The 21,131-nt window shown below is 33.6% G+C and overlaps 2 protein-coding genes across 2 annotated transcripts in view; one reads left to right on the forward strand and one right to left on the reverse strand.

Moving 5' to 3' along the window:
* LOC135217234 (bumetanide-sensitive sodium-(potassium)-chloride cotransporter-like) overlaps window positions 1-17,974 on the forward strand; it is a 102,909-nt gene extending 84,935 nt beyond the window's left edge. The window contains exons 6-23 of the mRNA XM_064252958.1: window positions 324-438; window positions 922-1,061; window positions 1,718-1,829; window positions 2,992-3,146; window positions 3,353-3,584; window positions 5,066-5,187; window positions 5,384-5,519; window positions 5,920-6,131; window positions 6,356-6,490; window positions 6,760-6,866; window positions 7,080-7,255; window positions 9,450-9,506; window positions 12,073-12,153; window positions 14,125-14,321; window positions 14,613-14,764; window positions 15,157-15,317; window positions 15,450-15,561; window positions 16,156-17,974. Of these exons, the coding sequence (XP_064109028.1) occupies window positions 324-438; window positions 922-1,061; window positions 1,718-1,829; window positions 2,992-3,146; window positions 3,353-3,584; window positions 5,066-5,187; window positions 5,384-5,519; window positions 5,920-6,131; window positions 6,356-6,490; window positions 6,760-6,866; window positions 7,080-7,255; window positions 9,450-9,506; window positions 12,073-12,153; window positions 14,125-14,321; window positions 14,613-14,764; window positions 15,157-15,317; window positions 15,450-15,561; window positions 16,156-16,291 (2,538 nt within the window). The 3' untranslated portion in view covers window positions 16,292-17,974. The remainder of the gene's footprint in view (window positions 1-323; window positions 439-921; window positions 1,062-1,717; window positions 1,830-2,991; window positions 3,147-3,352; window positions 3,585-5,065; window positions 5,188-5,383; window positions 5,520-5,919; window positions 6,132-6,355; window positions 6,491-6,759; window positions 6,867-7,079; window positions 7,256-9,449; window positions 9,507-12,072; window positions 12,154-14,124; window positions 14,322-14,612; window positions 14,765-15,156; window positions 15,318-15,449; window positions 15,562-16,155) is intronic.
* Window positions 17,975-18,412: 438 nt separating this feature from the next.
* LOC135217235 (angiogenic factor with G patch and FHA domains 1-like) overlaps window positions 18,413-21,131 on the reverse strand; it is an 89,407-nt gene continuing 86,688 nt past the window's right edge. Inside the window, 4 exon segments of the mRNA XM_064252959.1 lie at window positions 18,413-18,596; window positions 18,939-19,038; window positions 19,639-19,837; window positions 20,983-21,103. Coding sequence (XP_064109029.1) covers window positions 18,468-18,596; window positions 18,939-19,038; window positions 19,639-19,837; window positions 20,983-21,103 — 549 coding nt within the window. The 3' untranslated portion in view covers window positions 18,413-18,467.

The following is a 21,131-nucleotide window of genomic DNA, read 5'->3' on the forward strand; positions in this document are numbered from 1 at the left end:
ATTGTGCAATGTTTTCTTTGAATGTTGCTTAGCAGGAAGTACATTTGTCCTTGTTTAAAGTTTTGTGGATAAAGATTTTTAGGGTAGTATGCAAAGCAGAGAGACAGGGATATTCAGTGTTTCTTGGCTCGGGTCAGGGCACAGCACCCTAAGTTAGGTTGGGAAGGTAAGGTCATGTTAGGTGAGGACACATCAATCTAAGAAAGGTTAGAATGTCTCACACCTATCCCCGTCTCCCCACTCTGTCTTCTCTGTATTTTAACGGTCAAAGATTATTTAGGCTTGGAATTGATTTCATAAAGTTTATAATTGACTCTCCACAGGTCCAAATGGGTCTCCTGTTTCTGCTGATCGGTTCGCAGATAGACTTCATTGTTGGGGCGTTCATCGGTCCAACCTCCACAGAAGAAGAAGCTCAGGGATTTTTAGGCTTTAATCGTAAGTTTCAAAGTTGGATTTTTGTGGGCCTAGGGGTTGGAACAGCAGAGCAGAAAACGCACACTACTAGTATGCCATTTCTTGATTGATTGAGATTGTAATATTTGTGAAATGTTTGTGTAGTCATTGTTTGTTCTGAGAAATAAAGCTTTTACATTCATATTGAAATCATTTATGGGTGGTTGCACAAGTTTGATGATGGTAAAAGTTGTTTTTGTATGAATTGAAGGCGCTGGTTCTTAGTTAATCAGTATATTAGTCAGCAGTTTCCTTGACAAAGAATTTGGAGTGATAGGGATCAGAGGTAGCAAAAGAAAATCCAAAAGGGGGAGGCATTGCAACTTTGGGCTGAAGGCTTGCTGCAAAGAATATTGTAATTTTGTCTGTGGCATTCCTTGCAAGGCACATTGTAAGTGGCCCTGCCTTCTCCTTAAGGATTATGCTTGTTCTCCATTAAACAAAGTTCTTAATTTTCCATTGCAGTTGAAGTCATCAAGGAAAACGTGATAGCTGACTATCGTAGATTTGAAGGCAGCAATCAAAACATTTTCAGTGTGTTTGGTGTCTTCTTCCCTGCTGTAACTGGAATTGTTGCTGGTGCTAACCTCTCTGGCGATCTGAAGGTACGGTGAACCTGTATTTGTCAAAGAAACAAAATTTGCAAACCAGGTTTTATAACTTGAGTTAAGGTGCAGTCTTTTTATGTGTTTGAATGGTGATGTGGGATTTTGTTTCAGGAGAAATGTTTAATTATTATCACTTGTGAAAAAGTTCAATATTTCCTGTAACTGTCAGGCCAATACACTTTCAGGCCATTTAACTCATGAATTTTGTGTGCTAAAGTATGGCCTCATCGTGTTAAGAGTTGTTTTGCCACTCTCTTCTTTGTATTCATCCAGACACTACCCTACTTACGAACGAGTTATGTTGAATTGTTTGTAAGTTGGTTACTGAACTCGTCATGCCTCGTGCCTCTATAAGTACAGTATGAGATAAAATCAATATAGTACTGCACATTTCTTCAGACTAAAACACAATACATTGTACATACACTACTGTATTTACAGAATAGGTGCTCAAAACAAAATTTTAACTTAATGGGTGGCAAAGAGGAATGCTCCGAACACAATTTTAATTTGTGATTGCATTTGGTTGTAAATGAATGTAAGTTGAATGTCCATAAGTAGAGTGGGGTCTATTGGAGTATAATCGCAGTATGGATTAAATATTTCTCGTGTATTTATCATGGAACATTTATCGTTTCATTTTTGTTCCTCAGGATCCTGCTGTGGCTATCCCAAAGGGAACCTTGGGTGCCATCTTTACTACATTTATCACGTACATCATTTACCCAATTTTCTTGGGGGCAGCCACTCTTCGTGATGCTTCAGGTGGGTGCTTCCTTCTACCTGTTATTGCCACGTTTGAATTCTGGTGATTTAAGATTCATGTTGGGCAGTGCATTCGACCTCTTACGTGCTCATGAATAATCGTGCAATAAAATTTGCATTGCATCATTGTAACCTTCAAATGACTGTGCTAGGTTATTATTCATTACCATTTAGTACCTAAGTACAGTACAAGAAAGAATTGCTTTTCTCAACAAGGGTCTTTGCTGGACTAATTATTATTATTATTATTATTATTATTATTATTATTATTATTATTATTATTATTTTTAACATAATTTAATACCTCAGTCCCATGATATCCCTGTACAGTACTCATGATGATGCAGCTACAGTATCCATTATGAATACGTACATTCATTATGTAGAATTGAGTGTTTTTTTTAAAAACTTAGTATATTGAGAATTTCGTGGTTGTTGAGTTATGGGGTTAGTTTTATTGGGAAAGTATACAGTGAACCGTCCCCGGGTGATACATACAAGAACCCCTTGCAAATCCATGCATACTTAAAACGCTGATTTTGATCATTCAAACACAAAAAACTCCAAAAATTCTTATACTACTACTTGGGTATTTTATCAATAAAAGTGCATTTGGTCATGAAAATATGAGAATACAATAATTAGTGAATATTACTCAGTGAAAAATACGGTGAATAGGCGAATTATCCCCGAATAGTGCCTAGGTATATATATTCTATAGAGAACCTAATGAATAGGTGAGTTCTCGAGTCATGAGAACGCGAATACAGCGGGTTTACAGTATAATGTTACTTCAGAAAGAAACTAGCATTTTGAAGTTAAAGTTTTTTTTTTTTTCTCTTCACATCCATTTGCACAATTTATATTTATGGAAAAGGTGCCAAAAAAGTGAACACTTAGGGTTTCTTTTTGAATGCTATTTGTGTACTTTTCAAACATTCAGGCTTGCAGTGGATTACACTTTGATGCTTGAAGAATATAGGATGCTTTTTATATCTCTTTGAAAATGTAAGGTATTTTTATCATTTGTAACTTGATTTTCAGAAAACAGGGGTTTTTTTAACAACAGAATGCTGGGACTGGTCAATGCATCCTTCTGTGGAGTGACAATTGCAGTCAGTTCTGCTTCAGAAATAAGCTGACATTCCTCTCGTAATTTCAGGCAATGTCACCGTGTATGAAACTTATTTAAACGAAACAAGTGAGGATGAGTACAACTTCAGGGAAAACCCAGTGTTCACCAATGTGTCCTGCAACGTAGGAGAACCAGGTGATGAGAGAGAACCTTGCGAATATGGTCTCCAAAACAGTGCTCAGGTGAGCAGCACAGTTCCTTGCTAATAGCGAAGCTTAAATGTAGTGGGTTTCACTATCTCCAGCTGAATACCTGGCATGCTTATTGTATTTAAATGTCCCAATTGTCAGAAAAGTGGTTGTTATCGTTAAATGTTGCCAAATATTGTTTAAAACTAAATACCTAAGAGATTTAAGTAACTTTTAAAAACATTTCTGAATCCCAACAGGTTATGGAGCTGATGGCAGCATGGGGCCCTTTGATCTACGCTGGATGTTTTGCCGCCACTCTATCTTCAGCTATTGCATCTCTTGTTGGAGCCCCTCGTGTGCTCCAGGCCTTGGCCAAGGATAAACTTTACCCCGGCATCTTCCTTTTCTCAAAGGGATACGGAGCCAACAATGACCCTGTCCGTGGCTACATTCTCGTTTTTGTAATCTCATTGGGTTGCATCATGATAGGTAATGACTGCCTTGTATAAAATTTTACTTAGCTAAATAAATGAATTAGTTTTACTTAGCTAAATAAATGAATTAGTTAGGAAATAAATATATATATATATATATATATATATGCTAAATAAATGAAGAAGATAAAGAAATATATATATATATTATATCCGATATATGATATATAATATTATATATATATATTAGATGAATATACATATAGTATATATATATCATACTATAATATATATATGAAATATATATAGAATAGTATAAATATAGATATATAGATATATATATATAGATAGTTTATAGATCTAGATTGAAAATATGAATTAGAGATAGAAAATATAGTACATATAGACATAATAATAGATATAATATAGTATATATATATATGATAATATATATATATATATATATAACAATATAAGTAATTCTATATATAATGATATGCATAGGAATATATATATTTATATAGAATCCTATATATAGAGAGAGATATATCTAGATTGAATATATAATATATATATATATCTATATATATATATATAATCTATATATATATGATATATATATCTATATATAGATATATATCTATAGACTATATATAATCTCGATATCTTAATAGATATATATATATATATATATATATATTATCATATATAATCTAAATATCGTATATCTTATATATATTAAATATTATCTATATATATAGCTATATTATATCTATATCTATATATATATATATATCATACATATGCATATATGAATAATATATCATATAATAGATATATATAGAATATATAGATATAACAATATATAATATATTATATAATATATATATATAGAGATATATATAGTATCCCTATATAGATATATATAGATATATATAGATATTAGATATATATATATATATATATATATATATATATATAGATATATATATATATATTATTATATCTATATATATCTATATATATCTATATAGATATATATATATATATATAATATACTATATATATATATATATATATATATATATATATATATATATGTGTGTGTGTGTGTGTGTGTGTGTGTGTGTGTGTGTGTGTGTGTGTGTGTGTGTGTGTGTGTGTGTGTGTGTGTGTGTGTGTGTGTGTGTAAGAGAATTAAATCTTTCAACTTTCTAGTATTTTTTAAAATAAAGATAAGTTTTAAGTGCATAAATTATAACATTACATGTCAGGGCTAATTAGAAAGGAATCAGATGTTTTTAGTTGTCTGATGTTAATTAAAATCATATTAGTGTTGCAGTGCTTAGTAATATTCACAACTTAGCATAAAGCACACAGTATTTGGATCATGAAAAACAATCTAAAACTGATGTCAGTCATGTTTTTGTATTATTTGTTTGTATGACAGTGTTGAAAGACATCATTAATTCAGATTTTTTAATTATGGCAGTCTTTTGAAAGAACATACTCCTCAGTGTATATTGTCCTTTACAGGTGACTTGAACTTGGTAGGAACACTGTTGAGTAACTTCTTCTTGGCTTCATACAGCTTAATCAACTTCTCCTGCTTCCATGCTTCTCTTATCAAATCCCCCGGTTGGAGACCTGGCTTTAAGGTGAGTGGAAATATTTGTGAAGGAATCCAATGTTCAGAGTCTAGTGTCAGCCCTGCGACTCCGCCAGTTTGTGAACATATGATGTCGCAGCCTTTAAAAGATGGTTTTTTTTTCATAAATTTACATACGATTTTCATAAATTTATGTACTATGTAAATTTACATATGGTTTTCATAAACTTACATATGATTTTCAGTACTACAATTTGTGGGTCAGTCTTGTTGGTGGACTCTTGTGCCTGATCGTCATGTTCTTGATCGATTGGGTAATGGCACTGGTCACATTTGTCGTCGTCATAGCCCTCTATCTCTTTGTGTCGTACCGAAACCCTGGTAAGTAATTATTTTAAGTGTTTTTGTAAATGTCTTTTTCTAGTACACGGCACCTGAGCAATTTCTTATAGAATTTATCCATCTTAACCCTTCTTTCTTGAGATTATGTTCTGGCTCACAAACATTGTAAGACTCCCATCAAGATCTCGATTGGCAGTAAATGAAGCAGATGCCAAAGTCTTGTTGGTAATCAATACCAGTAGAATATAGAATCAGAATGTAATAAACTAGTGAATTACGCTAAATTCTCTCACAAGAGTTGCGTATCTGTTATGAAGTCCACTAAGAACAATTTTTGTGTTACATATACTTTGTAAATAAATAAGTTAAATTCCTAAATGTATATGTACATTTATCATGATGCATTAATATTTGAGGTGGTTATCTTTGATGTGTTTAGATGTGAACTGGGGTTCTTCAACACAAGCACAAACTTATGTGACTGCACTCAAGGCAACACTGGATCTGATATCTGTAGAGGAACACGTCAAGAACTACCGCCCACAGCTGTTAGTACTGAGTGGTACCGCAGGTTCTAGGCCTCCACTTATCGACTTTGCTCAGAGCATCACAAAGAACATCTCATTGCTTTCACTTGGCCACGTCATTCAGGTGAGTTCAGGTACTTCAGTGGTGGTGCACACAAAACTTTAAGCATTGATTATTGCAATGTCTGCTAATCCAGGTCATTTCTCACCATGTGTTTTAGAGCCCTGAGGTTTTATAAATTTATGTACTTAATGTATCTCGTAACAGTAAACAAAAGTATTGAAACAGACAAATTGTCGTTGAATGAAGTTTGCAACAGATATTTGACAAAGCTTGTTTGTTCACAGGGACCCCAAACTCAGAGAATCCGTAATGCACTGACACGTCAGTCTTACAGCTGGTTGAGCCGTCACAAGATCCGCGCCTTTTATTCTCTTGTGGAAGGAAGCAACTTGGAGGAAGGTTCCCGTAGTCTATTCCAGGTTAGTGGCTTGCACCTTCCTTATTTTTATGTGCAGTATTTAATCATCATAATCCTCAGTTTTTCGTGTTGTGTATAAAGAATTTAAATTGTCATAAGAATTCCAATCTAGTACAGTATAGGTCTTCATGTATACGTACCCCTTCTCTGTAGTCTTGCATTCCTTCTGTCTATACGTTCTGTTACTTCATAGAAAGTGATAAGAGAAATTGCAAACATTTCCAACAGAAACCATGGAATAATCCTGAGAAATTTCTGTCTTCTCTTTAGCTTGTTGGTTTAGGAAAACTACGTCCCAATATGGTTCTCCTCGGATATAAGGCAAACTGGGGCAAGTGTGAGCGTCAGGAACTGAAGGCATACTTTAACACACTTCAGTGAGTTATGATTCTCTTTTGGCTGTTTTTGTTGCCATTTATATCCTCAACTGCATAAAATTTCATTATTGCTCTATTTGTAAGTTTAATTTGTAGACTGATGAAAAATCAGTCCTTTCTTTTGTTTAAACATCTTAAATATTTTTTGTGAAATGCAGTTGCCTTCCTTTGAGTTGCTGAGCTCAACTTATGCGTACCTCCTTCCTTTCACAGTGAAGCTCTTGACATGTATCTTGGCGTGGCTATTTTACGTGTACCTCAAGGTCTGGATTACTCACAAATTATTGAAGATGAAGATACTCCAGTTATTATGAATGGCACAGACACAAACATCACGTCCAATGTTGACGACATGAAACGCAATCAGTCTACTGGTCAGCTTTCGCTTGGTAAGTAAATATATATGATGCTTTTGTGTCAGATGAAAATTGCGATTATTAATTTTAAATATGAAATGGCTTGAACTCATTTCAGACTACTTGTGCTATTTGAAATAGGCATACTTCATCAATAGTATGCCCCATTTAAGAAGGTGCACTATGCTGTTAAGGTGTTATAAAAATGAAGGTATAGGAGTTTCAAATATTATAGATGACTGGAAATGAATTTACTACATCCCAGACTTCAGAAACATGTTGGATGCTGGAATTTTGTCATACGTTATATATCCTGTGCCCATGTTTTCCCCCTTGTTTTCGTGCTAGAAAATGTCGTCATTTTGTGATTATTTCTGTAAATGCATTATTCATTTTCCTCAACGAAATTAACATTTTAAGTAATGATGTCATTGTTGTTATTGTTGCTACTTGGTCTTACATTCAGTATTTGATATCCATGCCATTTTGTCCTCAAGTATTTAGTACCGCACGCATTGCTTCGTAAACATATAGAATTTACCAAATTTACTCCTTTGATGCTTTATTCATATTTCCCATTGCTAAGTCCAACTTGTGAGAAACTGAGAAACTGGTTTCCTTAATCACAAATCCTGATTGTCATTTATTAGGAATTTTTCCTCCATCAAACTGTACTTCTAAACGTAGTTAATTTTTTATTACATGTGCAGTAGGCTTTCCTAATTTTTAAGATTCAGAAGACTGATAATTAACAAGGTTGTCCTTCAGAGTTTCAAGAAATTCCCATTTCCTGTAGACTTTACAGAAGACATCTGCTTTAACATGTTGGCACAGCATTCATTATAGCATACATTGTCAGTTTTAGTTGCTCATAATAAGAATTCAGTTCACTCACAAATGTCATTCCTACTTGAAGCAGGCACTTAGATGCTTTGTCAGTAGCATATAATAGCTTTGTGAAAAACGCAGTCTCCGGAGCAATTATTTTGTGGTTTGGTAAGTCAAGGGAGATAATTATTAGTACTTGTTGTAGGACTTTGGTTACAGAAAGGCTGATTCCAGACTGTAAAAAACCAAAGTTTCATTTTTGGTGTAATGCCTAAAATACTGTACATTCCATTTCCTCTTTACTAGCGTTTCATCAAAAGCCAAATTATACTGGTAATATTTACCCTACTCATTTATAGCACTAACTGTTACCATTAGAAGCAAGATAAATGACATCAAAAGCATGATCCCTTTTATAAAACCATATCCAGTCTGTCAACAACTGCACTGCACAATTATACATGTATTGTATTTGCCGTCCTTACATCGTCTGCAGTGGCACTGGTCCTTAATTAACCCTTAAAATGTTCTAAGGCAGTCAGTGTATGTAGTACTGGAATTGTTTGCATGTATCAACAATGAAATATTTCAATCATGGTCATAAATTCTTGATATAAGGAAAGGTAAACTATTTTGTGTGTTTATGCTGTTGATGGCACCACACTAATTTAGTACTCATTTTGCTTGAGGCTCTCGATCAATATTTTGTTAAATGAGATATATTTTTAATCAATTTTAATCCTTTGACATCAAAGTGACTTTAAACGTTTAGTATTGTCTTTTGTGTGAGAACATAGTATGAGATATCTTCTCTATTCCAAATATGATAATAGTTACAGTATCATAAATTACAGTATTATTAATAATAAATGACATTGAGTGATGTGAACACGTTGACTTGGCATGGCAATTTAATACATCTCATTTTGAAAGGTAGAACATACTACTGCTGTGTACATTAGTATTGTGAAAATTTATGATTGTATAGAATGTGGACACTGAAGTAACAAAAAGGAATCTTAAAAAACTTTTAATCCGTCAAAATTAATTTTAGGGGCTTTCACAACCGTTCTCTGACTAAAATCTCACTCGCAAAATTTTTTGCTTGAAATGGCACTTCGATATTATGAGTCTCTTGATGCAAAATGTTTATAGACACCTGTATATTTTATTTTTCTTTAGAATTCGCACAGTTTATACCAATATAGATACAGGATATATAATGTGTGCAAAATTTGCTTGAGAATTTGATTGAAAAGAAACTGAATTTTGAGCACCAACATGAGAATGCCTTTCAGCAACATTTTTGTTTAATTCATTTTTTTTTCATTGCTTTTATTTGGAAGAAATGTATTTGTTAAATATTCTTTCTTCTTGCTTACTTTTGGGCTGACCCTAGAAGTGGCAAAATTACTTGGTACTGTAAACTCTAATTCCCGGAGTGCTTATTACCGTGGTGAGTTTTTAGGTTCCCATCGTTTATTTTGAGTGTTTGCATGAATTTTCCAGCACTGGCCATTTTTCGTTTGGTTTTCTACCACGATTTATTTTTTTGTCAATTGTGTTCTGTGTGATGTCTGCGCATGCATTAAAGTGACTGTACAGATAAGTGTAACAATATAGTAGGCAGTCCCCGGTTATCGGGGGATGGGGTGTTCTTCCGTCTGTTTGCGATGGCATGACGATAACCAAAAATCGGTGATAATAGCGCCTATAGCCGAGGCTCAACACTGATAAGCAAGGATCGGCGCATAAAGTTCAGTAATCGTCATCATAAGACAAGTGCCATAAAACTGGATTTTTGATAACCAAGGCTACCGATAACCGGATGCTGCCTGTACGTATTTGGAAACTAGTTTTCAGTCATGTCTGTCAAAGCAATTTAGGACTTAAGTCCAAATGTTGAGAGGAGGTCACTGGACTCCGTGCAAGTTAAAATTGAGATGGTGAGACTGGATGGTGTAAGCATCAGCTACAACTGGAGGAGAGTAAATGCTTCTGATCACAGACCATGTATTGAATAGGAAAGATGGTTCTGAATAGGTTTCATGTTTTAAAATTGATCGTAGGGTCCGGTCCACATTCCAAGAGTTAGTCTTTGTTTTGAATATGGTGATGTGTAGCTGAACTTGGCAAGGTGTATTGGTTTTTGGTTTAGAAGATAGACATATTTATGAAATCTTTTTAGCACTATATAGTATGTAGAAATTGTGAAGAATTGGGTTTGTTTTTTCTATGTTGTTTGCCAGTTATATTCATTGAAGTCAGAGTTAAGTTGTCATCAGTTCAGTTGAACATAGAACCAAGGAATAGTTGTAGAGATGGCTTTGGAATACATAGTACATCTTTAAATTTTAGGTATAAAAGAATAAAGTATAATACTCGAGTAATTGAGTCGTACATTTTTATTATGACAGACGGAGTAGCGATGCTTTTTTAGTCATTTATTGCAATAAAAGGACTTTAACAAATTTATCACTATACGTACTATACTTATTTATCACTACATATATGTACTATACTTTCACTGACATACGTATTTTGGGAAAATAGTGTGAACTAAGTAGTATGTACAGATAGGATTACAATGACAGTTATTATCTGAATTGAGTAGATTTATAAAAAGGAAATTTTTAGTGTGGAGCGGATGTGACTTTGAAGAAATTTATCAAAACTCACACACAGTCCATCATCTGTTAAATAAATTAGGAGAATTTTATTTAGAGTACATTAGGTTTTAGTTTTAGTGGATATGAAAGTTTAGTTAATATTCTGCAGAAAAATAACTTTAAAATATGGATGTTTTATTGTTGAAAATGGTTACTAGCAATAGAAGTAATAACCATAACTTTTTACTAAGAAATGCATCAGTAAAAATGATTGCCATGTGTTTTATTACTTGTCAGATATTTGGTAGCTTGTTTAGTTTTGAATTGATGTAAGTCATTCCATAGATAAAGCTGAATTGTTAAATTCCATTGTTGACAATGCATGTGGTTGTCCTTCTTCTTTTCATGGTGATTAGCTGTTTGAAAGCATCATAATTCATCAAAAGATGTGTAACTTTCAATTTGACCTTTATGTTTGTGTCATTCAAGAACAGTTGATTTTCACCTGCTTATACTCTACAGCATTATAATTTGATGTTATTAAATTCAATGTTATATCGTAAGGTAATTGTTTTCTTTCATGTTGTGGAAGGTGAAATGAGTTATATGAAATTAAACCTGGATTTAGTTTTTTTCTTATATAAACTGTGTAAGTGAAAAGTTGCAAGTATATTTTCCTTGTTTATGTAATGAGTAATCCAAGAAGTTTTTCATTATTAGTTAGAATATTGTCACAGTGAATATTATATATTCAAATTTGCATAAAGGATACATTGATTTAGAACCTAGTTCATCTACAACACATTCTTGTATATAACAAAGTTTTATTTCCTTATCTTTTGAGTTAATTTTTTTGTTTATCTTCATAATTATTTCAAGTTTATTGCTTTGCAGTGCATTACTTGTAGAAGTCATGAACGCAAAGTCACAGATAATTTTACGTGTTTAGTTTGCGTAGTGATTAAATATCAGTACATGATATGCTGGCAAAAAAAGCCTTATAAAGAAATGAATTGAATTGCAATATTTTTACAGGTTCACTAGAAGTGATTCACTGCACTAGATGAACATTATAACATGTACTTGACAGGTTTTTACTACGCCGAGACCAGTTAAGACACCAAATGCCAATTACAATTGTAGAATTTATTTGCTTGTTAGACACCAATCTTACTGAACTGTCAGAATCAGAATGTATGTTGTTTTTGAAGTATGATAGTTTTTGTGGATAACTTTGCTTTCTAGAATAGAGAACAGATCAGTCAATTTGTAATTCGAGTTATATTTTGTGGGTATTAACTTTGGTGTTCTTGCTGGCAAGTGGTGGAGATTTGCTCTATAAAAAAAAAAAATTAGAGCTGTGAATAACCAGTAAAACGTTTCCTCTTTTTGTCTCCCCTTCCATGCCATCAGTGTTTAGGAGGAAGAAAATACGACAGAGTGGGCGAGGTATTTGGAAAGTATTAAGATCTTGCCCTCTCTTAGGAAGTAATAGTAGGTGTTTATCCACTCATCCAAATGCACTGTGGCTCCCACTATCTTATGAATTAATAGTTGATGTTGGTTCGATTTTTATTTTACGAATTATGGACTGTCTGTAATTTTGTTTCTTGTAGGTTATTTTATTTTTTTGGCTGTGTTGTCATATATTAATCTTGAGATCAACTTTGGTGGCAGAACCCTGCGTAGATATTTGTGTTTTCTCTGTGTCTGTGTTTAGAAACAGAAGATACACCTTACACATATAAGTATACGGATCATGTTAGAAATTCAAGTATATAGTATTTCTGTTGCTGGCATAAGTGATATTCATAGTCTTGAGATTTTCTACCAAAATTTGTTTCTTGGGTTTATCTCATCATTAGGAAGGTCAGATAATAATAGCTGTATTTGCATGTTATCGCAGTCTTCAGTTACTGGGAGAACTTCAAGTTTCAATATTTATACGCTAATCTTAAAGATCATTAGACCTGTAATTTATTTTTCCTAAATATATAGATTAATTTATCATATATCAAACTTTTACTAGAGGACTGTACATGTATTACCAAAATTAATTAATACTTTTTTGTTTCTTAAATAACTTTCCTCTGATCATTTTAATGTTACTAAACTTCAATTTCAAAAAAATTACTAATTGAATTTTTCTTGCATTCATGTTTTTTTTTTTTTTTTTAAATAAATAACTCCCCAAATAAAATTTTCATTTAGTGAGAGGACACATCAGCTCTCTGGAATGTAACAGATGTATTCTAGTAAGTACTCTATTGTAAAGTTTGTAGGAATGCTAGAAATACTCGTACCATATTTATATAATTTGGGGGCCTCTTTTCCGTGTTAGATTCTGGAAACATCACATGAAGTACTTGTACACATATGAAGAGAATATGTTCTCAAAATGCGTGCAAAATATCCTGGCAGATTTCTGAAAATTTTGGGCTACAGTATCGTCAATTTAATAACCACATCAGGCTTGACAGAAATTTTCTGTCATTATAAATGACCATCTTTGCTCAAAATAAATATCAGAAATGATCCCTTCTGTTCATATATGTGTCCTAGGATTCTAGTAGTTAGTAGTTTAAGAAGCGTGAAATCCCAGTGACGGGTTAAAGCAAGCTCAGCAACTTGAAAACATTGTACTTAATGATTTTCACTTTATGTTGTAATTAGGAACATACATGACGACACCATATGTCATCAGTCAAGCGTTGCAATGTTGCCATTATAGAGCAGGGTTTGGCCATCACTGTGATCAGTCTAATTTTGCTGAAGCAGTGGTCTTTATTAGAACAGTGTAGGTATAAAAAATCAATATAAAAAAATAGAATAATTGTGTTAGCATTTCTAAGTGCATGTGTGCCAATTGCTCAGGTGGAGCAAAGCAGTACGTACTATGACTGTTTAAGGCTGAAAAATATTAGCATATTTCATTTGTTTATTACTAACTAAATGTTTATACTATTCTCTTTTTTTTATTCAGAAATTGACATAATTATGGGCAATAGTAGTTAGTTGCAGTAGTTGAATTATTAATTAGAGGCCGGCTGTATGTTAGTAAATGCTAGAGATGTTTCGTTGATAGTTTTACATGTATTGAAACACTTCAGCAGTTGATCTGTTGTTTTCTTCTTCTTTTTTTTTTTACAGGGGTATAACAAGTTTCAGTCTGTCATTATTGTAGTGGTATCCAACATGGTATAATTGTTTCGCTCATTTTGTGTACTCCTTCCGTGGCTTTACATTTTGATATACAGGTGCAATATGACCCCACACTAATTTCCAGAAAAACAAAGTCAAAGTGAAAAGAACTGTCTGCTGTGATCCTTTACATGTGCTCTTTGTTTTTAAACCTTGTAGCTTTATGTACGTACAGTATATACTGTTTACAGTACGTAGTTGCTTTCGGTAGACTTCAGTGTATGATCTTAAGAGACTGTATCTCTACCCTTGAATAAATTCCAGATGATAACGCCAGCGAAGCATCAACACCCCCAGGATCTCCAAAAGCAGGGAGGACGGCTGGCACAGACGATGCAGCGGGTGACAATGCCATGAAGCGTAGACCATCTATTGCCGATCTGTACCGCGGACCGGGCGGTGTTGAACTCAGCAAAGAGGTCCTCACCAATATCACAATGTTCAAACGCAAACAAAAGAAGGCAAGGTTTACGGGTTTTGTACCTATTGAACAAAGTCCTGGATGTGAATGTTAAAAAATCTATTGGCATTTTTCTATCAAGTTTCATGAAGTTGCCTTGACTTCAGTTTTACCGAACTATAATTTATGAAAGGAACCTTACCTCTCCATTATATTGCTTTTACTTCTAGCCACCAGTGGTAAAAGCTATATAATGGAGAGGTACTTAAAAAATAAATCTTAAATTAAGTACTCACTATACATTCTTTCACATTACTGTTTTTATCACGACAAAATTGGATTTTCCTTCCAGGGTACAATTGACGTGTGGTGGCTGTATGACGATGGTGGTTTGACTCTGTTGTTGCCATACATCCTTACTACAAGATCACAGTGGTCAGGATGCAAGCTACGAGTGTTTGCTTTAGCTAACCGAAAGGATGAGCTCGACATGGAACAGAGAAGGTAGGAAGCACAACATGATTTTTCTTGCTGTCACTTCATGTGTGACAAGCCAAGGTGATATATTAATACTTACAAAATTGTAGCTCTTAAACTTTACAGTGTAATAGTATCGTGCCATATAAAAGACTTCGTTGTGTGCAAGGGTGATTTTCCATGTTTACAGTGACTACATATTCTTATACTGTATTGTAAAAATGCTTCCCATTTCTTCTTGAAATTATTTTACTGCAGATATACATTTCAATTTACCACTAATTCACGTAATTGCCATTCTTGAAAAATGCATTATTGACATGATTAGTTTTGTATGTTAGTACTTTTCTGAAGTAATAGTACTTGATTCCTCTTCGCATACGTAATACTTCGTGTTGACCTTAATATCTCCCTTTCAGTATGGCAAATTTGTTGGCCAAGTTCCGTATCGACTACAGTGATGTCATTGTTATCCCAGACGTTGCAAAGAAGGCAGCAGAATCCTCTAGGATGGAATTCGATAAGTTAATTGAGGACTTCAAAACAAAGAGCAGCGAAGAGATCTCTAAAGAAAACGAAGGCAAGTGTTTATTTTCTTGTAAATATTATTGCCTATGGTATACCTTGACCTAAAAACTTGCCAGGACCAAGAAATAAATGCATTAATTAAAATTTTTTTTTCAAACATATATTTAAATTAATATATCTGCAGGGCTACTCATCAGTGAAGCAGAACTCCTGGGTCAGCGTGAGAAAACCAATCGTCATATTCGTCTCCGCGAATTATTACTTGAGAATTCAAAGGATGCGTCCTTGGTTGTCATGTAAGTTTGTATTGTATAAGAATTTATTTTTAAATGCTCCCCATGAGCAGCACATGATTACAAAATGATATATTAGTGTAGCGAGATGTTTAGTATAACCATTTGTTTGCTTTATCAGAAACCCATTTCTTATAATCAAAATACTTCAGTCTCCCATACAGTGTATAAGCCTCTTATTCTATTTATATGCTTTGCTCTCGGCTACCTGGCCATAAATGAAAAATGCATAACCAGTTGAAGAATTCAGTATTCAAAATCATCATCCCAGAATGTTCCCATAGATTTTGTTTTTAACTAACACCACTCCAGTCTGGGTATCAGGTGTTTAAAATAGTCATTTTTGACGAAGTCCATGAAAGTATATAAAAATCCAGTAAAATGTGATAATTATAGGCATAAACATAGACTGAAGCATTAGAATATATGGATAACACTAAAGATTTTTCTTCTACAATGATTTCCATTACAGAAGATATAAAAACAGCCCTTCATTTGCAAATATCAGGGTTAAGTGCCTATGCGCATTATGTATTTGCATGCTGTACATCATCTTTTAAATATAAATATATATTTTTCTCCTATTTTACCTTTCAGGACTCTGCCCATGCCACGTAAGAGCTCGGTATCAGCTCCGCTCTACATGGCCTGGATAGAGACACTCACAAGAGACATGCCTCCGTTCCTTCTCATTCGTGGTAACCAGACTTCTGTCTTGACATTCTACTCTTAAGACAGGGTTACAATGCATTAGTGATAGCTAGTATTTTTGGTAACAAGAGATTGTGTCAGTGCACAAATTACTATGCTGGGTATGGTAATGGAATCAATAGACTAATGTTTACGCTGCTTTGTATACAGACTCATATACTAAATACTTTTAGCAGGGAAAGTATTGTTCTTTTATACTTTAATACTACAGTTTCGCAGGAAAGCTTGATTTGTACAGTCTAATTATGTAGACTGGTACAGGTGTACCTGTGACATATTAAGAATGGATATGCCTGGATAGGTAGATTAATCAACCTTCTTAAAATTGTGTAAATTTTGTTAGCAGTTTTTATGTATTGCTCATATAGTATTCACATTGTAAAACTCAATTTGCAAAGTTGTGAATCATCATGTTAACAATTAGCATTACAATAAGGCACTTTATTTTCTCAAAAGATTTAGTTGTGGATGGCCACATCATGGAAAAAAAATGTGAGATAATCTTTTGTAAGTGGTTATAAACCTTACTACCAAACACATTTACAGTTACATTTGTCTTCCAGTGAACAGTTGTTTTGATACTGAGGGAATAATTCAGGTGTACAGAGTAGTTTTTTGGATGGTAACACTTTAGAGAAGTTGCTTGTTATAGTTTAGTGCCATTACTTTTAATCTCTTGAACTTTTTTTGAGTAGTGTAGACTAACTATAGCATTTATATCATCACCATTACTTAGAAGGCAGTGTTGCACAAAATTTCATCCAAGCAATTATCTAATATTTCATATCATTTCATATTGTGATCGTTTTGCAAAATTTTGTCGCATTTTATGAATCACGTCATAATTCTTCACTTGTATTGTTGAGAAATGCTTTTAGTTTTTGACAGACAATTCAGGCTTACTAAGGTCTTGTATGGGGCTTGTTTTAGCATTTAAGTGGACAATTACCTTTCGGATTTCATGTACTACTTCCAGTTTTTTTATATTTTAGACAAACTGTAGCATAGCAAAGGTTTTTTTTATTTACAATGCATTATGATACTCCTACATTCCTTTCTGTGTTCTTGTTTTTTGTTCGTACGTCCTGCACATTCCACCTTTTGAAGGAAATAACCAACAGTTTTGTGTGTAAAACAAGTCATGATTGTTATTAAACATTACCATGAGAAAATCAATGCAAAATGGAATCTAATATAATGCTTGGCATTAGTGCCTTACTGGTCAATTGCATAACTACAAATCTACTAGAGACATTTAAAATACAAATACAGTATACCGATTTGGTATCTGCTGTTTATGACAAATTGTGTCTGTTTCATTGATAGTGGTCCATAACCATTTTCCTAGAAAATGAGTCAATCCATAAAGTATATTACAAATCCCAACATAGTGTCATATGATTTATAATAGTGTACATAAGACAGTTTGTTGGTTTTACGACTTAGCTTGTTAATGTAGCTGATGGACAAAATTCAATGAGTGTCTAGTGAAGTGTGCTACTCAAAGTAGCGATAATAACGGACATTTGTAATTGCCAATATGAATGGCACAAAGACATCATGCTCAAATGACTTCACTTTAAACTGTATATATGTAATGAAGTTGAAATATTATTTGAACAAAACTCTGCTGTTCTTACAAATTTTGATTATAAATTGTTGGTATGAAAGAAGAAAATGCCAGTAAATTTTATTTTTTTCTTAATTTTTCTTTCATTATCCTTCTTGTATGTAATAAGTGAGGTGGTGGTCCGTTAAAATCTGTGATATAATGAATGACGTATGCACAATGCCCTTTCATGGTATTTCAAGATATGAAGCCATATACATATTTTGTAATTAACATTTGTGGAATTTTCAAAATATTATCCCTCTTTCACTTTGTTTACCTTCACTCTACAGGTACCTTTTGCTCATATCTACTCATTATTGTATCCCAGATCTCATCCAATATTCAAGGTTTTGATCTTGTTACCTTTTATCCCAGTAGTCCTTTTCCTGGTCAAAATCCAACCCTCTGACTGCACATCCACAACTGCAATTTATACCAACATTCAACTGTAGAAGCCTCTCAAATTCATCTTCAAGAAGCTTCATTGAATTAACTTATCACTATGTATTGCAAGGCTACGAAACTTCAAGCTGACAAAACGTACTTTATGTAGATAATCATACAAACATCACAAACCACGTCAACATTACAGTTTCTTAAAGCGTTGCACCGTGACATCGAGGATCTTCTTTCGCTTGATGTCGACGGGCATCTGTGGCGGTAACCCAGAGGCAAAGCCAAGTCCCCCTCGACCGACATTGCTTGCAGCTTCAATCTAAAATACAAAAAAATATATAAAAAATGATATAATCCACTATCCCTGTAATGCACCATTTTTTTTCCCTTATACTTTTTGTCCTATTCTGCAGCTCTCTATGTACCTGGCTATGCAACTTCTTTAACTTTACCATGCTTCAATATCCACAACCTGTTTATGAGGCTGCAGTAAGCACGTCCAAATATAGGACTAAATTACTTGAATAATATTTAATAGCAGTTTCACTTATATTCTTATACTCTAAAATTTACTTATAAGATACTGTGTGTGTGTAAGAGAGAGAAATTAGCTCAGTGTACTGTAAGCTACACAGCCAACAAAACTGCTCTTGATACTTACTGGTGCAGTGATGCCAGATTGAGACTTCCCAAGGCTATCACCTTTTGACCATCCCATTTTCTTCAGCATTTCAAACCCTTTGTTCGTATCCTTCAACTCTCTGTTGAGAAAAAAAAAACAGGTGATGAAGACATAAAAAGTATGTAACTTTAACACAACAAAACCTCTGTACTTCACCGTCTTATTAAAAGAAAAAAAAAAAAAAAAAAAAAACATCCTTTTACTGACAATTATTACTTTTACAGGTAATATTAAAACATTATTCAAGCAGCCTTTCAAAATAGCAATATTATGAAAAGATATTTGCACCCTCTATGTACTGGTAACAAGAGTACTAAAATCAAATCTGATTATACATAGCTTCAAGTACTTTATATTATTGCTCCCATATAATCGTCACTCCTATTCTGCTCAAGATACAGAAAATGTGATGATGCAAACAATGCCAGAGAAAAACAATCAAAATATGAAACATGACGAGATAAAAATGGAGGTCAAATTTACAAAAGGTAATCTGTGCCACAGCATAATTGCCAGTGTTACGAGGAAAAAAATACATGACAGACTACTCAAATTGTTTGTCAATATTCTTAGGGAACGAGTGCTTATGCATCAGTTTCTTATAAATGGCAGCTAGATATACATAACACTGATTAAAGTGCATATGTGTGATCGTGGAAAGTACAACTACTATACTTACGTTTGTGTCGACGCAACCTCTGTTTTTTCGTAAGGGTTGTCTGAACCTTTTTCCTTTCGCCTTTTCTTAGCACGGTCTTCATACTCTGAAGGAAGTTGTGGCGGCATGCCAGCCCCATATGCATACTTTTTCTTCATGGCTTTCAAAACTTTCAATCGAGTCTTCTCCACTGATGGTTTCACTTTCTGGAACTCATCCTCTGTAATGGGAAAACCCTGATATCAGTCCATTTCCCAATTAAAATCTACAAAATAAAACATGCCACATGAGAAAAGCAAGTGTATACATGCAATTATTATTAATAGGTGTTAGTTTTTCCAGACCTCTGAGTCTCAAGTAGACTCTTCTCGGGCTGGTTATATACATGCAATAAGTGAAGACTTAATAATAGTGTGCACTAAGAACAAACATTTTGGAGATTAAAAATATAATTACTTTGAAGCATCAGTAACGTTTCCTACTTCAATCTGATAAGTAATTTTTTTCAATGACCAAGTATTGGAAAATATTTTTATAGGCACATAAAAAAATATAAGCAATATGCGATGACTTGTAGCCCAATTTCTTCTCCAATCAAGAAGTACACTGAATATTCATATTACTACTTGGACTCCAACATACAAAAAATTATTTCAAAATTCTGTGTTTTCTGGATTCCATAAAACTTTCTTGATGGGTCCAGCATTTCCAACTGGGACTAGCTCATGAGTAAAAAATGTACTTTGACGTTTACACTTTAACATTGGTGCACTTAAATTTTATTTGCCCTGTCCTCATCATTTTCGTAGTAAAAGTAAATATTTCTCTATGAAAAATTCCGTGAATGGGCAAATTCTCAGCAAATAATGAGGACAAAACGTTCCAAAGAAAAATCTGCAAATAGGTGAAGCCGTGAATCCAGAACCGTGAATAGTTGGAGGTCAACTGTAAAACAATTTAATTGTCCAGTTATATTTCTCCACCCAAAATATGATACTGATAAACTTTATTTTGAATTCACTGACAACGAACTACAAAACAAGATCTCAATTTCATATGCATACATAATGGAAATCTAAAAAAATCCTGCCACAGCCTATTAATAAATTCCTACACTGCCATCATCCTTTTTACACTCCCAGAGCTATTAATGTTTTCATTTATATAACCAATATAAAGTCCCTGAACTTGCAAAATAAACTTATACAGAACAGAACATTCCATTTTCAGGTATAATAACTGCCACGGCAACAACAAAGAATATCCCATAAATGAAAGATGAAAGAATTAAGCTGGGATTCTGACCCACTAAATCAAACTGTGTCTATACAATGGTTAACACTTTCCTATCACCTTTATACTCACTTAGCTGTGGTTGACTTGCTCGAACTATTCCTGGTTCACATTCATTACAGCTTAAATATCCTGGGTGAATGTGGCACTTCATCTTGATTGATCCAAACTGTATTTCCCAACCATGCCCCACCTGTTATCAACAAGAAAATTCAATGAAT

This window comes from Macrobrachium nipponense, chromosome 7 (genome assembly GCF_015104395.2).
Source record: "Macrobrachium nipponense isolate FS-2020 chromosome 7, ASM1510439v2, whole genome shotgun sequence".
In the NCBI taxonomy this organism is placed as follows: Eukaryota; Metazoa; Arthropoda; class Malacostraca; order Decapoda; family Palaemonidae; genus Macrobrachium; species Macrobrachium nipponense.